Source organism: Macrobrachium rosenbergii, chromosome 39 (assembly GCF_040412425.1).
Source record: "Macrobrachium rosenbergii isolate ZJJX-2024 chromosome 39, ASM4041242v1, whole genome shotgun sequence".
Classification (NCBI taxonomy): domain Eukaryota; kingdom Metazoa; phylum Arthropoda; class Malacostraca; order Decapoda; family Palaemonidae; genus Macrobrachium; species Macrobrachium rosenbergii.
In genome coordinates, this window is record NC_089779.1 from 11,986,904 (window position 1) to 12,006,720 (window position 19,817).

Consider the following 19,817-nt stretch of genomic DNA (forward strand, 5'->3'; position numbering starts at 1 on the left):
TACCGAAGATCTGGGAATATATAATATTCAGCGTAATTTATTCAGGTTAACAGAAATACTTTGAGACTTCGAAAAAAATATCCTACTGACATCATAACGTCATTGTCAAATCATCAATTCAAGTTTACAAAAATAAACTGGAACGCCCCTCACAAAAACACACACACACAATTGCCGGGTTACAGAAATACGATAAGGATATTTATAAATGAAACAGACCTGATAAGTCGAGATTCACAAATTTAGAGGACATAATGTTAAAAAAAAAAAAAAAAATTTTGAGAGTTTATTAAATGGCAAATATGGTTGATGGAAGGCATTTCATGGCGCACACAACAACAGAAATGTTTATTATACAAAAAGAATGTTAATACTATCGCGTGGACATATAAGAGTCAACAGATAAATAAGGGCCTTCGTTTTAAAACTAAAAGTGAAAATAAAAGCTACAGTAACCGCTGTCTTCTGGTCAACTACAATGTTATGAGAACAATATACTCGTATTACGACACTACATACACACAAACACACACACACATCTACATATATATGTATATATATATATATATATATATATATATATATATATATATATATATATATATACACATTTTGTAATAGTGAGTGTGTGCGTGTGTATTTTCAAACCTCAGTTTTAATTGTAAAAATGCATGTAATACATAATATATACATACAAACACACACACATATATATAAACATATATATTTATACACACACACACACACACACACACACACACACACACACACACACATATATATATATATATATATATATATATATTATATTCTCATTCATATACATATATTTATAAACCTCTCCCGCGCACTCACACAATTCAAAAAAACTACGAGGTGTGAAAATACATTTTGGGCGAGGTACCAGATGCCGGAAATAATAAGGCCCTTCTGAGCGTCGGACATTTACTCATACGAGAACTCTCAGGATCTTGAAGCGACTCCTGAATAAATTCCTGCTCTTTGTGCTCCAACTTTTAGTCAATAACTGTAATCCTCGACTCTTTCGAGAAGGGGCATTTGTGGAAACTTCTTCACAATGACCGAATCGTAAAGAGAGAGAGAGAGAGAGAGAGAGAGAGAGAGAGAGAGAGAGAGAGAGAGAGAAACGTATATGTCTTCCATATATGAGAAACATCAGTCCTATTTATAATTCTTATTTTATTGATATCTTAAAGAGAGAGAGAGAGAGAGAGAGAGAGAGAGAGAGAGAGAGAGAGAGAGAGAGAGAGAGAGAGAGAGAGAGAGAGAGAGAACGTATAATAAGCATCAGTGCTAGTTATGATTCTTATTTAATTGATATTAGAGAGAGAGAGAGAGAAAGAGAGAGCCTGTCTCTCTCTCGTCAGAATATTACACTTTTTAGTTACAGGAAATAACCAAGTTTTCCTTATATTACCAAGAATTTTACTTATCTTTTAAGTTTATGTCCTATAATTTGGTTTACTAAATGAACTGGACATTCTTTGCGCCAGAAAGTCAAATCTATAAAGTCTTCGTCCCGTCTTTTATGAATATTTGTTTCATACTGATACATATACTTATATATATATATATATATATATATATATATATATATATATATATATATATATATATATATATATATATATATATATATATATATATATATATATATGCTATATATAAATACCATCTCTCCGACGCCTCATGACAGAAAGAAATCCCGTGAAATCCCGTTACTTAAGGTTTTCCTGTGCTTTATCTTCCACAAATCTCCACTCACTTAAGCCTTCCTTCTCACGGAATATAACAGAATACAGAATTTAGGCCTGAGACCAAGCGCTGGGATCTAAGCACAATGAATCAATTGAAAGGAGAGGGTGGAAAGTAAGATGGAAGAAAGAGAATATGAACGGAAGTACAGTAGAAGGATTGAAAGGAGGGTCAGCAAGGGGGCCGAAGGGATGCTGCAATGAACCTTGAGTAATGCTTACAGTGCAACGCATAAGGTGCACCGAAGGCATTATCCCCCTACGGAGTCCCTTCTCACAGTTCTAATCCAGTAAGTATGGGTCTTCCAACTCTTCTGGTGCCAAGGGGAGCCCAGCTGACACTATCACGCACTGTTCTCTCAGGAGTTGGGCGAAGGACATGTCCAAGCCATCTCCATCTCATCATTATCTCATCTACAAATGGAACATCAGTCATTTCCCTTATGGTATCACTACACACGCATTCCTAAAGCTTCTACATTACGAGCCTATCACATCTTGCCAAGAAAAGTGGGGAAATGCATGAAATGAAACTTTCTGTGAATTTTTTGTTTTAATACATAATTTTTCACTTTTCATAAAAATGCCCAACTCATATGATCACATTTTCTCCTTTTAAAGAACCACCACCCGACCCCCTTAATTACCAGACAAGGGAGTGGAGAAGCTGAGATGGGAAATGCATCATTTCCCAAGAATTATGGCGTCGGCGACTCTCACCGCCGCCGTGCCAGTTTATGATACCTGTAAATCAATACCAATGACGAGCTTCCAGCGTCAAGAAATGTATTCGTTGCGGTTCTGTTCTGAAAGAACAACCTCATACTATTCTCCTTGCATTTGAATACATTTTTATCTATTTATTAATTTATTTTTTATTTTTTAATAAGTGGGATCTTTTCTTTACGTATTTCCCTTTACTTCCTCTTACTTCTTCCTAATGAATACCATATTCTTTGGAAGCTTGAATTTCAAGTCAATGGCCCCAGTGGCGGGCGGGTTCCATACGAATAGGATTAATATTCTGAATAATAATAATAATAATAATAATAATAATAATAATAATAATAATAATAATAATAATAATAATAATAATAATTTCGTGAACTTTTGATCTGCCATTTTTAACCGTCGTCTTCCTTCGAACTTTTCTTTTGTGCTTCCGATTCATCGCCCCCCTGTTTACTCACACGCAGGACTGACGTCATTCCTTGTATCTAAGATAATTTCCGTCCATCTGCATTAGACGCAAAAATCCAAAACGATAACTGATCTACAATCTATTATTCTACTTCAGATCATCATTGCAAAATCTGTAAATAAAATTTTGGCTATCATTGCAAAGTCTTTATATCAAGTTTGGATTATCGTTGCAAAATCTCTAAACCAAAGTCGGATTACCATTGCAAAATCTCTAAATTAAATTCGGATTATCACTGCAAGGTACTATTAAATTCCAATTATCTTTGCACAATTTACACCTTCAAACTCTGATCATCGTTACTGAACTTCTGAATCTAAATTCAGTCATTTATTGCGAAATATACAAATTTAATCTTGGATCATTACAAATCCGAAGCTCCCGACTCGTATGATTTTCGCAAAATTTAAGGATTTAAAACTGAGTCACTGTCAAAGCTGTCATTTTCAATCCGGACCACTATTGCAATATCTATGGATTTAAAAGTGAATCACTATCAAAACTATCATTTTCAACTCGGACTATTATTGCAAAATCTATATATGGATTTATAAGTGCATCGCTATTAAAACTATGATATTCAATCCGCACCACTCTTGCAAAACCTGTTCACCTGAAATCTAATCATCAGAACAATACTGACGAAACTCTGCATTCCAATACACGCCATCTTTCCACTCCAGCTTCTTGTGGAACCTTCCCGGTGTTGCTGCGTTTTTGCGTGTCACTCTCCTGCATGTCGTTATGGTGCCATTATTCCAATCACGATCGGTTCCTCATTACAGAACAACACGCTTCATCCTCTCAGTCTCGTCCCTACGATTCCCCCCTCCTCTTTCCCCTTCCATCCCCACTAACCCATTGGCTGTCTCCTTTCCATCCCCCTCCTCCCCAACCCCCGACTCTCATCCTCCGAAGGGAACGTTCGTGGCAGTATTACCACCACGGAAGCGTTCTTTTGTTTGGAGGTGTCATCAAAAGCGCTGACGGCGGCAGTGTTGCCACCTACAGCGCATTCCCGACATTCTCTGGGGTCATTTGTCTCTCTCTCTCTCTCTCTCTCTCTCTCTCTCTCTCTCTCTCTCGCAGATATTTGCATAAATGAATCCTCCTCGTCACCTTTCCCCCCTCCTCCCGCTACCCACCTCATCCGAGCCATCGCGGGGGACACCTATCTTACCAGAATACTCAAGGCAAGATCGTGTGCAACAGAGGGAAATGTCTTCAGGTCATTCTTAAAGCAAGAAAAGCCTTAGTCCGAGATACGGCCATTGCTATAAAGATCAACTAGAGACAGCACTGCACAGAACCTTTTCTGGCATTTTTTGGCGACTTGCCCACAAATTTCGCATCAAGAAGCCGACATCAGTGATGAAATTAAATCAAACTAGTTTGTTGAGAAGGGCGTCACACGAAGATGAACATTTTTTTAATATTTGCAACTTGAATTTTGCCAACAATGCTGGGTACTGGTGCAAAGATTGGCCGAAAAATGTATCAATAACTAAATAACAAATACTTACTGCGCACACAATGGCACCTGTGGGCTTGTTCCATATGAAATTGGGTTCATCTGAATAATAACAATAACACCTGACTCCGTTTACAAAAGAAAGACATGCAGACCTATGCATACTAAAAAAAAAAGAAATGCAACCCTATGCATACTAAAAAATGCAAATGCAACCCTATGCTTACTAAAAAAAAAAAAAAAAATTCAACACTATGATTACTACAAAAGAAATGCAACCCTATTCATGCTAAAAAAATGCAACCCTGTGCATACTAAAAAAATGAAATGCAACCCTATGCATACAAAAAAAAAAGAAATGCAACCCTATGCATACTAAAAAAAATGCAACCCTATGCATACTAAAAAAGAAATGCAACCCTATGCATAATATAAAAATGCAAACCTATGCATACTAAAAAAAAGAAATTCAACCCTACGCATACTAAAAAAAATGCAAACCTATGCATACTAAAAAAAAAAGTCCTATTATATTATGATTATTTAGACAGGTCCTAGATTCTTCTTACGCCGTCGTTGAATCCCAGCCTTTTTTTTTTCCCTTTCTCTTGTTTTCCTTTTTTCGGTGGGCCTTGGTTAGGCAGGGGTACTTGATTAACAGATTACTTGAAATTTTCCAATGCCGAAAAAAAAGTGGACATGCAGAAAAATATATAACTGATCTCTTCTCCATGGTTTTACCCAAGTGTGCTGATGATCACCTACCTCGTCGAGGCCCTTTTGAGGGTATACGTTTCTGCGAGGCAATGAGAGAGAGAGAGAGAGAGAGAGAGAGAGAGAGAGAGAGAGAGAGAGAGAGAGAGAGAGAGAGAGAGAGAGGAACGCAACAAATTAAAACCTGGTTCAGGACATTGGTTTTCCATAAGCATAATACCGACAAAACTGTTATTATTTATAATACTTACGTTAGCATAACTAAAATTCGAACTTCTACCCCGTTCTGGTTTTCCCGAAATAAAGAAAAAACAAGGACCTCTGTCGCATCAAAAGAGAGAGAGAGAGAGAGAGAGAGAGAGAGAGAGAGAGAGAAACTCTGCCCTTCAATATAGTCAGTCTCTCCGGCCGCGCTGCAGACTCGTGTTTTACAACGTATAAGGAACGGGAGCTTGAAGCCATAAATATGAAGAACGGCGGAGAAGCTTTTAATAAAGACCTCGATAATAGTCCCCATAGCTTCTCCAGTTCTTGGTCCAAGTAATAATCGATCACGGGACAGGGAGAAAGAACCAAACTGATGTCCTCGATAATTACCGCACTATCCCACCCATAACTCTTCTTTCTTCTTCTTCTTCTTTCTTCTCTCTCTCTCTCACTGTTTTAAGGGCCGAACGTGATCGACAACAGTCCGCAAATCTCGAAAGAAGTCGAATCGTCAACCTTGGCCGTCGACATCACCCGTCTGTTCGTCTAACATTCCGGATTAGCGAGATCGACGGTAATCGGCTGCTTTCCGTAGTTCGGAAAATCTTCTGCCACTTAGTCGGAAAGTGACTAAGGGGACGAAGGAGAGAGAGAGAGAGAGAGAGAGAGAGAGAGAGAGAGAGAGAGAGAGAGAGAGAGAGAGAGTCGAATAAAAAGGGGGAGGTGGGATGCAGAGGTCAAAGAGAGAGAGAGAGAGAGAGAGAGAGAGAGAGAGAGAGAGAGAGAGAGAACCCTTCCCGCCGATCGTTTTGTCACCGGCCGATCGTCTGAACAATATCATGACAGATTATAGATCATCAACAAACTCTCGGCCGGAAGGGTGAAACTCTTATACGGAGGCCGCGGCCAGTGCGCCCTTGGGGGCGGTCTCCGGATGGCTGAGTTATGACGGCATAGGCGCGGGACAAGACTTCATATGAGAAACAATATGTCTGGATTCCTGGCAAGCCATAACGACCGCGCGAAGGATGACCCGAAAGCGGGAAGTTTTGGGTTCATAACTCTTATGTTGGGTGGCCACGAGCGAGATTGAGTGTGTGTGTGCCTTCGAGGACTCCCCCGACGCCCTAGGGTATGCTCCCACACCTCCCAGACCTGGAGGCCATATGCCCTGCAACCCTTTGGCGTCCACCCCCCAAAACGGCCCAAGGCTCCAAATCTCCAAGACTCTCTCCAGCCTCCATCGCTTGTCAGAAACACGAGTTGAGGTATTACCTTAGTATTATTTTCGTCCGGGACAAACGAAGAATTTAAACTCACAAGCCTAAAACTACCGACGATCTCACGAGAATCCTCCTGACAGCGAATATCAGACGAGAATGCTGGTTACAAGATCTTGGGTCTAACCTGTGATGCGCGGATCATTCACAAAAACTTTTTTACGTTGCAGATTTATGTCGCATGATATCAAATCTGACGCAAAACTTGCCCTCACCAAAAGAGTAACGGGACTGACAACTTATCACCCTGACGTAACTCAAGTCGAAAAGAAATGAGGAAACGAATTTGAACAAAGCAGCACAGTACCGGAAGGAGGAGAATATATGCTTGTAACTTTTATACAATCTATTCAAACCCGACCTTTCGGCACTGGCTTCCAAGCACTATCGCATCACATTCTAGAAATAAGGCACTGACTCAACTTCCATGAAATAATGAAATAACATAACGATTAATGACTTGCAATCATAATCCATGACCACGTGTGTGTGTGTGTGTGTGTGTGTGTGTGTGTGTGTGTGTGGTAGACAGCATGCTCTGGAGAAAAATGGTTTTTATGCTAGACTTAATTATAATGTTCTAAGTCCTTACAAAATTGAGACAATAGCGATAACAACTCTTTTTTACTGTTTTTCCAGAAATAAGCCAATAATAATAATAATAATAATAATAACACAACATTGCACGAGTCACTAAAGTGGTACAGAAATCCACAGCAGCGTAAATGTAAATATATATTAGAAGTATAGATACAAATCAGAGCTTTCGAGAACCTACTCGATTCTCCTCAGATTGACAAGGAGAATCAAGTAGGTTCTCGAAAGCTCCTCATCTGTATATATATTTCTAATATATACTGACATTTATACACAAGTAATAATAATAATAATAATAATAATAATAATAATAATAATAGCAGACACAGCATCAACAATAACAATGCCGATATAAAAACCTTCCGTGCGAAGACGCGCCGCCGTCGACTAAGCCTCTATCTTAAATGCAGCATCGCAGATATTTCAAAGAAGCGCCAAGAATTTTCAGATCTTTTATTTCGCCGCGGGAATATCAGAACCTTTCGCCTGAATTACCGCGGCATAATATAACTATACAATAAAGGCGAGGAAATACCCGGGGTGTTCCTGGCGCTAACACGGTTGATGTAAATCAACTCATGATAATAACGAACTGAGAAATCGTAGATTCGCTCAATACGCTCTTTTCGCTTCCCGGAATGGAAGAAGATCAAGAAGAAGACGAAGAAGAAAGAAAGAATGAAAGAAGAAAATGTGCCCCCCCGACCTCCCATCCCCTTCCCAAAAGCGAACGGCCGAAATCAAAGTCGAAAACCTTTCCTTTATTTCCATTATTTTCTTCACTTTCATTTCAAACGGATCCCCACCCCCTCCTCCTCCCTCCACCCCCTCTCCTGCTCCAAAGCGCCCCCCCTCCTCCCCCACCCCGGGGTGCCAGCGCCGAAAACGACAATGATAATATGTTCAGTAAATCCCGGCAGTGGAGGATTTAGTATCCCATTTGAAAATCTCCGAAGACAATGGTAAATGCCCCGAAGGCAAAGAATTTTGGAAGGTTGCCGTCGCATCACTTTCTCCTAATTTTTGCGTCCTGCCAAAAAATTAGGGCACAGAACAAAAGGGAGGACCCGACGGCGCGATAATTTTCGGCGGCAAAACTTCCTCGGGCGGGCACAAAAGAATCAAGATATTTCAGTCAACTGCTCCTGTTTTTAATGGCGCCTCTCGTAAAAGGGTCTTTTGCGGGCCCGGATGTGTCATAGCCGCGCGCGGGGTGTCACACTCTTCAATTTATTTTACATTTTGATAGCGCAATCAAAGAGAGAGAGAGAGAGAGAGAGAGAGAGAGAGAGAGAGAGAGAGAGAGAGAGAGAGAGAGAGAGAGAGAGTTCATATCTGGAGAAGAAAGGGTCGAGGAGTTGTGTTGTATATCTTAATACACCATTGAGTGAGAGAAAACGCTGTTCACGTACAATTTCTTGATGAGAGAGAGAGAGAGAGAGAGAGAGAGAGAGAGAGAGAGAGAGAGAGAGAGAGAGAGAGAGAGAGAGAGAGAGTTCATGTCTTGATGCAATACTGGAAAAAAGAGGGCAGAAGAGTTGTGTTGTATATGTTAATACAAAATTAAGTGAGAGAAAGCGCTGTTGAGAGAGAGAGAGAGAGAGAGAGAGAGAAAGAGAGAGAGAGAGAGAGAGAGAGAGAGAGAGAGAGAGAGAGAGAGAGAGAGAGAGAGTTCATATCCTGATGCAACACTAGAAAAGACAGGGTCGAAGAGTTGTGTTGTATATCTTAATACAACACTGAGTGAGAGAAAGAGCTGTTCAGGTATAATTTCTTGACGAGAGAGAGAGAGAGAGAGAGAGAGAGAGAGAGTTCATATTTGATGCAATACTGGAAAAATAGGGCAGAAGAGTCGTGCTGTACATCTTAATACAAAATTAAGTGAGATATAGCGCTTTGGGGGGAGAGAGAGAGAGAGAGAGAGAGAGAGAGAGAGAGAGAGAGAGAGAGAGAGAGAGAGAGAGAGAGAGAGAGAGACTGTTCACATACTAAAGCAATACTAGAAAAAGAAGGGTCGAAGTGTTGCTTACATCACGATACAACACTGAAATTGATAAAATACAGAGAGAGAGAGAGAGAGAGAGAGAGAGAGAGAGAGAGAGAGAGAGAGAGAGAGAGAGAGAGAGAGAGAGAAATTTAAATACAAAACACGTTTTGGATTTAAATAAAAAAAAATGTGTAGTCTTTCAGTGCTGCCAAACTGTCTCCACATCTGAAAGGCTCGAATTCAACGCTTATCGTTTCATTTTAAGGTCACATGCAGGTCAAGCAAACACCCCCCTCCACCCCTCCCCCACCACACCACCACCAACACCACCCCCATCATGGACATTTCACCATTAGACATCATCATTACCGGTGATATATCGGACATCATTCGGTTGTATGGATGCAACTCAGCGTCTAACAATTAATAAGAAAGATTGTTCTTTACAATATGAAATAACCTTTTTAATTCTTGGAAATTATTAATGAAAGAAACTGCATTTCAGTTGCATTTTAAGCGATCTGTTTAGACACCATTACCACCAACTTATCAAACCTCATTATGCGATTTACAATGATACATACAATATTTGATTTTTAAACACTTCATGAATGACATTTATGGTGTTACAAATATACGATAACAATTAACAGAAGGGTTCTATTAGGGTATGGCACCTAATTAACCCAAGCACTTGAATACAATACTGCATTACAATGAACTTTTAATTGTTGACCTACCTGTTACTCTATGTTTTCGTAACCTTACTACTGTATTTTGTACTGTATCTAATGGATCTTAATTCTGTGAATGTGTATCGCCGTTAACTGGAATGGGGTATTATTATTATTATTATTATTATTATTATTATTATTATTATTATTTCAAGCCTGAAACCTGAAGCGCAGGTTTTTTTAAAAGTCGCCTCGGAAAACGAAGATATGGCGGCCATAAAACAATGTATATTTACCCATCCACGATAAAAATGCCCCACGCATTCATAATTACCATCTATTTACCAAAAGGAATATAATTCAGAAGAGGGTATAAAATGCGATCCGAATAGATATCTAACTTCTGAAGTCGACAGCTGGGCGTTTTTAACCCCCGCGGGAGCGGCAGGGGTTGGTCGAGAGGGGGGGCGGGGGGTCTACGCTCCCCCGTCCCACCATCCCCTGGTCTCCTTTCAAACCTTGACAGAACAGCAGCAGGAGAATCAGCAGCAGCAGCAGCAGCAGCAGGAGGATCAGCAGCCTAAATTTGAGGCCGGGTGTTCTCTCCGCGGGCGAGAACCACAATCGAATGAAATTAAAATCTCAAAACTTCTTTCTATCATTTCTTATCTTCCTTAATTGTAAATCCAGTACCCAAAGTCTCAAGGATCAGAAATTTAAATTATCATCTTGAAGTCTGAAAGGGGACTGACTCTCTCTCTCTCTCTCTCTCTCCCATCCACCCACCGGCCTTCCTCTCTCTCTCTGTCTCTCTCTCTCTCTCTCTCTCTCTCACCCGCCAGCCAAGTCGTTAAAATGCAATCAATTTTGTTTTCTCCTCGTGTTCCCACTCTCTTCCCCCCACCTCCCCCCAAATCCCTTACCCCTTCACCCCCTTTCTCTCTCTCTCTCTCTTTCTCTCTAAGCTCCCTTCCTCTCTCCCGGGGAGAAAAGGCGTGATTAAAATGTGAAATAATTTAATTAGAGCAAAGCTGTTTAATCGGGGTTACTGATGCCTACAAATTAGTATGGGTTTTGTTTCTTGTAAGGGGTCGGCTTCAACGCATTTGACAGCTGGCTATCAAAATGCAAATGTTCCTCCTTTCTCTTCCACCGCCGCCACTCCTTTCATTTTTTTTCTCTCTTTTCACCTTCTCTTGCAACGGAAGATAGACATCATCGTCGCCCGGCCACCGCATCAACATTTCGGAATGAACTTTGGGAGAGGGTTCACACACATTAATGAAGAGGCTCGCCTCCACTCTTTTCAATGTCAACCAGGCCGACACCCGTGGCATCTCGCGGCTACCATAAGACATGGATTCATTGGGTGTGTGTATATGTGTGTGTGTGTGTGTAACCATAGGACGTGGATTCATTGGGTGTGTGTTACCATAGGACATGGATTCATTGGGTGCGTGTTTGTAACCATAGGACATGGATTCATTGGGTGTGTGTGTGTGTGTGTGTGTGTGTGTGTGTAACCATAGGACATGGATTCACTGGGTGCGTGTTTGTAACCATAGGACATGGATTCATTGGGTGTGTGTGTGTGTGTGTGTGTGTGTGTGTGTGTGTGTAACCATAGGACATGGATTCATTGGGTGTGTGTGTGTGTGTGTGTGTAACCATAGGACATGGATTCATTGGGTGTGTGTGTGTGTAACCATAGGACGTTGATTCACTGGGTGTGTGTGTAACCATAGGACATGGATTCATTGGGTGTGTGTGTGTGTGTGTGTGTTACCATAGGACGTGGATTCATTGGGTGTGTGTGTATGTTACCATAGGACATGGATTCATTGGGGTGTGTGTATGTGTGTAACCACAGAACATGAGTTCACTGGGTGTGTATGTGTGTGTAACCATAGGACATGAGTTCACTGGGTGTGTGTGTGTATGTATATGTGTGCGTTTGTGTGCGTATGTGTGTGTGTTCTAGAGGGCGGGCGTTACCATTCCGTTGACCATGCAAAAATAGAGTCACACACTTGATTCCGTTACGGAATATGCACAACGAAACATTAGTGAATAAGATGCAGGCCAGTGAAAGCACACATCATGAAAAAAAGTTAACTGCAAAGAAAGCTGGAAGTTACTGGAAGCTTTCTGGTTTCACAGGAACAAAAGTCAATTCCTGTTGGTTCTGCATAATACGGTCGGCCATGCCTTCACATAAAATGTGGCAAACACAAAATTGATCAAACAAATTATTTAAATTCACAAGTCTAAAGCCTAACCAACAAATTCCTCAGATGGAGTTGTTTATTTAAAGTTTTTAAATAACCAACACAACTATGGCGGACTTTCGCCTCTATAACCACTGGATTTTAGTTGACAGCAAAGCTCCGCCAAGGCTGAGGAATTCATCAACGCTCGCCCCCACCCTTATCCCCAACGTCCCTTATTCAAAGCCAGACTTCTCCCAAAAACCAATCATTTGTTGCTAGCCAAAAGGTCTACCTTGTGAGATAACTTTCGTAAAAGTTCTATTGTAACTTTTGCTTAATACCGTTAAAAAAAATACGTCCTCCCTACCGGGCATATTATTCATAATATACATAATATTCTCAAAATAAGGTGAATATTCAGTGAAAAAAATAAACCCCATTTTACCGTTCTGCAATAATTCCTCAATTGAAAGTCAAATACCTTGAGGTTCGAGGACTTACCAATTATATTTCTCCGATAATAATAATAATAATAATACACACACACACACACATAATAATAATAATAATAATAGTTCGGGAGTATATATATATATATATATATATATATATATATATATATATATATATATATATATATATATATATATATATATATATATATATATATATATATATATATATATATATATATATATATATATATATATATATATATATATTTAATAGACCGCTATAACATCAGGAGAAAGTAAAACATTACACGAAGCTGCACAGAATAAGTTAACAGATAACTCAAGACTGAGTTTCTTGCGTCGATGACCCTTTAAAAGTATGACTTCCAATACTGCAGTTGAATATCAGCATGAAATATGGAGGCGTGGCATAAGACATTACAGGCCTTAAGCTGTTAGAGAGAGAGAGAGAGAGAGAGAGAGAGAGAGAGAGAGAGAGAGAGAGAATGCCCTTACTATTATCATACCATGATGAAAAACTAATCCTATACTAGATATAAATTTCAAAGATTTTTTCGATGGCCAGCAAAACAGACTGGAACATTTGAACGTATTTAAAAACTCACTAGATTGTAAATGTGGTTAAAAACTCACTACATTAAGGACGTGTTTAAAAACTCACTAGATTCAAAATGTGTTTAAAACCTCACCACATTAAGAACGTGCTTAAAAACTCACTAGATTGAAAATGTATTTTAAAAACTCACTACATTAAGGACGTGTTTAAAAACTCACCAGACTGGAAATGTGTTTCAAGCCTCACTACATTAAGGACGTGTTTAAAAACTCACTAGATTGAAAATGTGTTTAAAACCTCACTACACGAAGAACGTGCTTAAAAACTCACTAGACTGGAAATGTTTAAAAACCTCACTACATTAAGAACGTGTTTAAAAACTCACCAGACTGAAAATGTGTTTCAGACCTCACAACATTAAACACTAAACATTCTTAGTATCGGAACCGCTAAAGTCTTGTCCGTTATAGCAATCTTTCAACTACGAAGTACTTTCTTCAATTCTTTCACTCGAGGTCGATTCAGTGGAGTGACTTTCTCTCCACTTTCACTCTCTTTACCAATGACGTTGATAGGGTTAACCCATAATGTCACCCCTTTGTGATTATTATTGTAATAATAAAAGCAACATGATCGATCATTAATTTATTAATTTATTCTTATTTTTAATAAGTGAGATCTCTTCTTTCTGTATTTTCCTAATGAACACCATATTCTTTGGAAGCTTGAATTTCAAGTTAAAGGGTCCTGTGGGTTTGTTCCATGTGAATAGGGTTCATCTGCTGAATAATAATAATAATAATAATAATAATAATAATAATAATAATAATAATATCGATGATTTCATTATCATTACTAATCCCTTCCTATTTCTCCTCAGTTGGAAGCAAACGACCTCGTCACGACGACGACGCCCGCAGTGGTTCTCCAGCCTCGCCCGTTCGAGAGGAACCTCTCAGCCTGAAGGTGGAACCATCCACTTCTCCCGGCGACGCCAGGCCCACGCCCCCACAACCCACCACGGAGGTGTCCAGCGCGAATCGCGAACACCCCAGCGACGACGAGGAGCAGGAACGCCCGACGAAAGCAGCCCGAAGGGAGACAGACGAGGACGACGAGGACCCGGCCGTCTCTCCGACGACGGCCAACGCCCAGGACGTGGCCAAGCTGTCCAGCATGGAGACCCTGGTGAGGCTCTTCCCCGGCAGGAAGGTGCAGGTCCTGGAGGCCGTTCTCCTGAGATGCGGCGGAGACGTCCTCAGAGCCATCCAGACGCTTCTGTACGCGCTCCCCGCCTCCACCGCGGGGTCGACGCCCTCGACGCATTCCTCCCACACCACCACGAGCCCTCACCACCAACACCACCACCACCACCACCACGAGAGCAACAACAATGATCAACACCAGCACCAGCAGCACCCCTTGGCCCACCACCACCTCCAGCATCACCACCACCCACAGCACCAAAGGCCATCGCCACCCCGCTCCCCCGAACTGCGACATCACGACCTCGTGCCCGACCCAGTGGCCCTGAGGGCGTCCGCTTTCGCCCCCTTAACGCCCCCTTCGCTGGCCCGCTTCCCATACCCGCCGCCTCACGCCCTGATGGGGCTGCCGTACCCGCCGTTCCTCCCGCCCCGCCCGGACTACTACCCTCCGCTGAACCTGTCCTCCCACACCGCATCTCTGCTGGCCGCCCATCCGTCCGCGTCTCCACCGCCGAGGGACCTGTCCGTCTCGCCCACTTCGCAGGCAGACCCGGACACCGAATGAAGCCTGTTACCCTTGGCACTCTTACTAGGCTCCTACTCCTCGAGAATTGCTGAGGGTCAAATCAACCCCGTTGGGGTACACAACGTATGAGCGTTAGGTGGATACTCATGTCAACATCCGCACATCCACACATCCAGGCGGAAGAACATCTCTCTCCAGCCAGGGCGTCTCGTCAAATCCAGGTCTTCTGAAGGCGACTTGCAGTGGCATCACACGGCTTGATCTTCAGTAGGCCTCGCCCGCATAACGGTTTTTTTTTTTACCTGGATATTGGTGGGCCGTTGTATACCTTTGTGTTTCATTAAGGCTGGTGTCTTTGCTCTACCGCCTATTAGTTGTCAGTGCATATTTCAATTGCAAATATGTTAAATGCGTATGTATGACTTTTTAATACTTTCATGATGACACATTGGAGCTTTTCATTATCTCTTTAAATTTCAACACGGTTATGTTTTAATTTTCTCAAATTAAAACAAAAAACGCGTCAAAAACTTTTACGATACAATATCGCCAACGAGAATCAAGTAAAAGATGCATAATAAATAACTGATGAAATAATACAATGATAATAGCAGTGAAATAAAATGTTGGTTCATACTTGTATATAATCAAATAATGATTGTTCTACCTCTTTATATGAGCGTATGAACGATCATGTATTAACTAGAATAAGAAAAAAATGTTTTAACAAGAGTGAGAATGTCAGCAGGCAGAAAATAATATTAGTGGACGCAAATGTTTTCCTCGTTCCATGAAAACATAGCTTATAAGAATCTGATAAGGAAAAACAGCAAATTATTAACATAAATATTTTACGATTCCTTCACTTGGGTGATAAAAAAAGTAATAAATTAGCACTTACGTCTTGTATCTATATATACAGGAGCAATATATTTATAAATAAAATCGGCGCAATTTGTGATTGATGCCATGTGTACATATTACTTATCTAGAATCGTTATCTTGAATAAAAAAAAAATGAAAACTTACGATGTAGAAGGGGATTTTACAAAACTTTCTATCCATTTCCAATGAAGTAAGTCGAGCGTTTATAGGGACTGTGTATTGTATATAGATATTGTATGTATAAAGATTTTAGGTTAAAGATGTCCAGTCAACGTTTTATGCGAAGGAATATGAAAGAATGTGCAATATCAAGATTGTACAATTAATCATTGAAAAATTATAAAGCTAAACAAAAATAACACAATTATTTGCTCATTATCTGCGGAATTGTACAATTCATCATCGAAGAATTTGAACAAATAAAAAAAACAACCCTTCACAATGCATTAAGAAATATCAAAAGCTACAGACATGCAAAAAAAAAATATTCTTTGCCCATAAAATGTTGAGGACAGACCGAAAGTTACATCTTATTGTTTATTCCATGTTGTGTATATTATACTGAGAAGCTTTTCTACATATCAGTAGGCAGAAGACTTAGGTCTATCTATGTAACGGCTCTCCCGAAAAATGAACAACTTTCTTAACAACCTTTACTGCTGGGTTATGAACATAATGAATTAAAGGATCTTATGCGACTTTTTGCACAATGTAATTTGATCAAATTTTTAACTAAAAAATTAATTTTGAATTTCAATTCGAGTTTAAATCACTCTATACAATAAGACCACAAAAGCAGATACTTAAATTTTGCAGTATTTATTTTTAAGAGAATGAGTTAACACATGTGGTCACCGACAATTATTTAAATTGTCCATTTCGTTAATTATTTGTGTGGTGAACACAATAAAAAAAGATTCAGGACGAAGCCCTAGAGAGCCCTTTCTATCTCTCTCTCTCTCTCTCTCTCTCTCTCTCTCTCTCTCTCTCTCTCTCTCTCTCTCTCTCTCTCTCTCCCTCTCTCTCTCTCACCTTTGCGATGAAACCAAACTATTATCGTCATTACTATGTAGATGTAGTTTGTCACCACTTAGCCCAAATTGTGTACATATGAATAAAATTTCCAGTGTACGGGGATTACCCTTTATTATCCTTGTTTTGAATCATCTAAACGAAACATCAATTCTGGTCAGTGACTGGATGGGTGAAGTCCAGCAAATGGGAGACTCCGGAACGCATAACCTCATTCCAAAGCATGAAATGTTGCAACAGACCCAGTGTTGGTGTACAAAGAGACAAGAATGTGCGTGATAAATAAATAAATAAATAAGTCAATATACACACACCCGCACACACACATGCATATGTATATGTTTGGGTACATATAATATATTTTCGTGATTCAGTTATACATATATTATATGTATAACTGAATCACGAAAATATGGAATATGATGAATATGTAAAGACAAAATCCACGAAGGAAAGAAAAACAATGGACTGCTGCGAGGCCTTTCGACTGTCGTCCTTTACTAAGCAGACTGAAGAAATATAAAAATAACTTTACAAAGAAAGCTCATATATAATAAATAAACGTTAACAAAACATACACAAAAACAAACGCATGATGATGTGCGGCTAGTAAATAAAAAATGACAGCCGCCCTTGACTTCATTCCAAATGTTTCTTGAATTGAAAAAAGGCTGCACAGTAAAGTGCCAACATTATAAAGAGACAAAAAGAAAACAACGCCTGAATTTCACGAAAGGACGCTGGATGAAGACTGGATTCGGATGAAATGAAAACGAATATTTCCCGAAGTACCTCGATAAATAAACCACGCTTTTTCGAAAAACCTACATATGCGCGAAACAAACAGGAAATGAAGGAATAGGAAAGGTAAATATTTTTAGAAAAATCTGAAATAGCATGGTTGCTAAAAATCGCCACTTCACAAAACCGAAAACAATCAATGTGGCAAGAAAGCCAAGTATCTCGCTTCCAGTTATACATACATGAGATGTTTCTGAGTCATCGGCTTCAAAAAGTCTACGAAAGACTTTTCATAATTCTAATGACGAGTAGGGAAGATGTTTCATTATCCTCATGACGAGTATGGACGATGTTTCTTTACCCTCATGACGAGTAAGGAAGATGTTTCATTATCCTCATGACGAGTATGGAAGATGTTTCACTATCCTCATGACAAGTATGGAAGACGTTCCATTATCCCCATGACGAGTAGGGAAGATGTTTCATTATCCTCATGACGAGTATGGAAGATGTTTCACTATCCTCATAACGAGTATGGAAGACGTTCCATTATCCCCATGACGAGTAGGGAAGATGTTTCATTATCCTCATGACGAGTATGGAAGATGTTTCACTATCCTCATGACAAGTATGGAAGACGTTCCATTATCCCCATGACGAGTAGGGAAGATGTTTCATTATCCTCATGACGAGTAGGGAAGATGTTTCACTATCCTCATAACGAGTATGGAAGACGTTCCATTATCCCCATGACGAGTAGGGAAGATGTTTCATTATCCTCATGACGAGTATGGAAGATGTTTCACTATCCTCATAACGAGTATGGAAGACGTTCCATTATCCTCATGCCGAGTAGGGAAGATATTTCATTATCCTCATGACGAGTATGGAAGATGTTTCATTATCCTCATGACGAGTATGGAAGACGTTCCATTATCCTCATGACGAGTAGGGAAGATGTTTCATTATCCTCATGACGAGTATGGGCGATGTTTCATTATCCTCATGACGAGTAAGGAAGATGTTTCATTATCCTCATGACGAGTATGGAAGATGTTTCACTATCCTCATGACGAGTGTGGAAGATGTTTCATTATCCTTATGACGAGTATGGAAGATGTTTCATTATCCTCATGACGAGTATGGAAGATATTTCATTATCCTCATGACGAGTATGGACGATGTTTCATTATTCTTATGACGAGTATGGACGATGTTTCTTTTCCTTATAGTAAATATGGAATGTGTTTCTTTATCCTTATGGTAGGTATGGAATATGTTTCATTATCCTCACTGAGCATCCTGAAGCTCATAAATGATTTTTTCAGAATCACCATGAATACCACGAAGCGTTTGGCAAATGCTTCATAATCCTCAAGAATTTTAAGAAGCATATGAAAGATGCCTCATACTCGTCATGAACATCCAGGAAGGAAATGAATATATATATACATACATACATATATATATATATACATATATATATATATATATATATATATATATATATATATATATATATATATATATTTATATATATATATATATATATATATATATATATATATATATATATATATATGTATATATATATATTTATATTACCCTAACAAAAGGTGGCTCCCGAGAAAAGACAACACAACAGTCACTATGGCAGTCAAACTACAACTGCTGAACTGTTGGCGAATTTCCTTTGGTGAGAATTACATAGCGTGTGTATTTTTGAGTATCATAAGACATTAAGTTCAGTGACTGAACGAATTTGACTGACCGGCGTCGTTAATGTCAATAACATTTGACTACTAAAGATTGTAACATGAGTGAGAGAGAACGAACTGGAAAAGGTTCAGAATAACGCGCAAATTCAAAATTGAAAATAGGCTTAAATATAAGATTATAACCAAAATATACTCGCGCTGCATTACATTTAAAGGAGAATAAGTTTATCATAAAAACATAACCGTGCAACGTAAAATAAGCTTAACCCAAAAATACGCATTACAAGTAAAACTTAGGGTTAAAACGGATATTTCCGGTGACACTACCGTCGGCTACTTCTTCTATCAAATCGTGCATCATCAAGGACTTCCTACACAAGTGAAACAGTCAGATAGCTTGGCACATTTATCCTCATAATTGTGTATGAGGTTATTTTTCCATTTGGCATCCGGCAACTTAATTTCTAAAAAAGGTAAAAAACAGTCACATGAATAAATATGTGTAAAAGGATAAGCAAAAGAAAGTTAATGAGTAGGCTTCTAGATTGTATTTACACTA

At 39.5% G+C, this 19,817-nt stretch overlaps 1 protein-coding gene across 1 annotated transcript in view; it reads left to right on the forward strand.

Moving 5' to 3' along the window:
- The window catches only part of LOC136825749 (doublesex and mab-3 related transcription factor 3, truncated-like), a 93,089-nt gene extending 76,191 nt beyond the window's left edge, over positions 1–16,898 (forward strand). Inside the window, exon 2 of the mRNA XM_067082575.1 lies at positions 14,029–16,898. Coding sequence (XP_066938676.1) covers positions 14,029–14,921 — 893 coding nt within the window. The 3' untranslated portion in view covers positions 14,922–16,898. The remainder of the gene's footprint in view (positions 1–14,028) is intronic.
- The last annotated feature ends 2,919 nt before the right edge of the window (positions 16,899–19,817 follow it).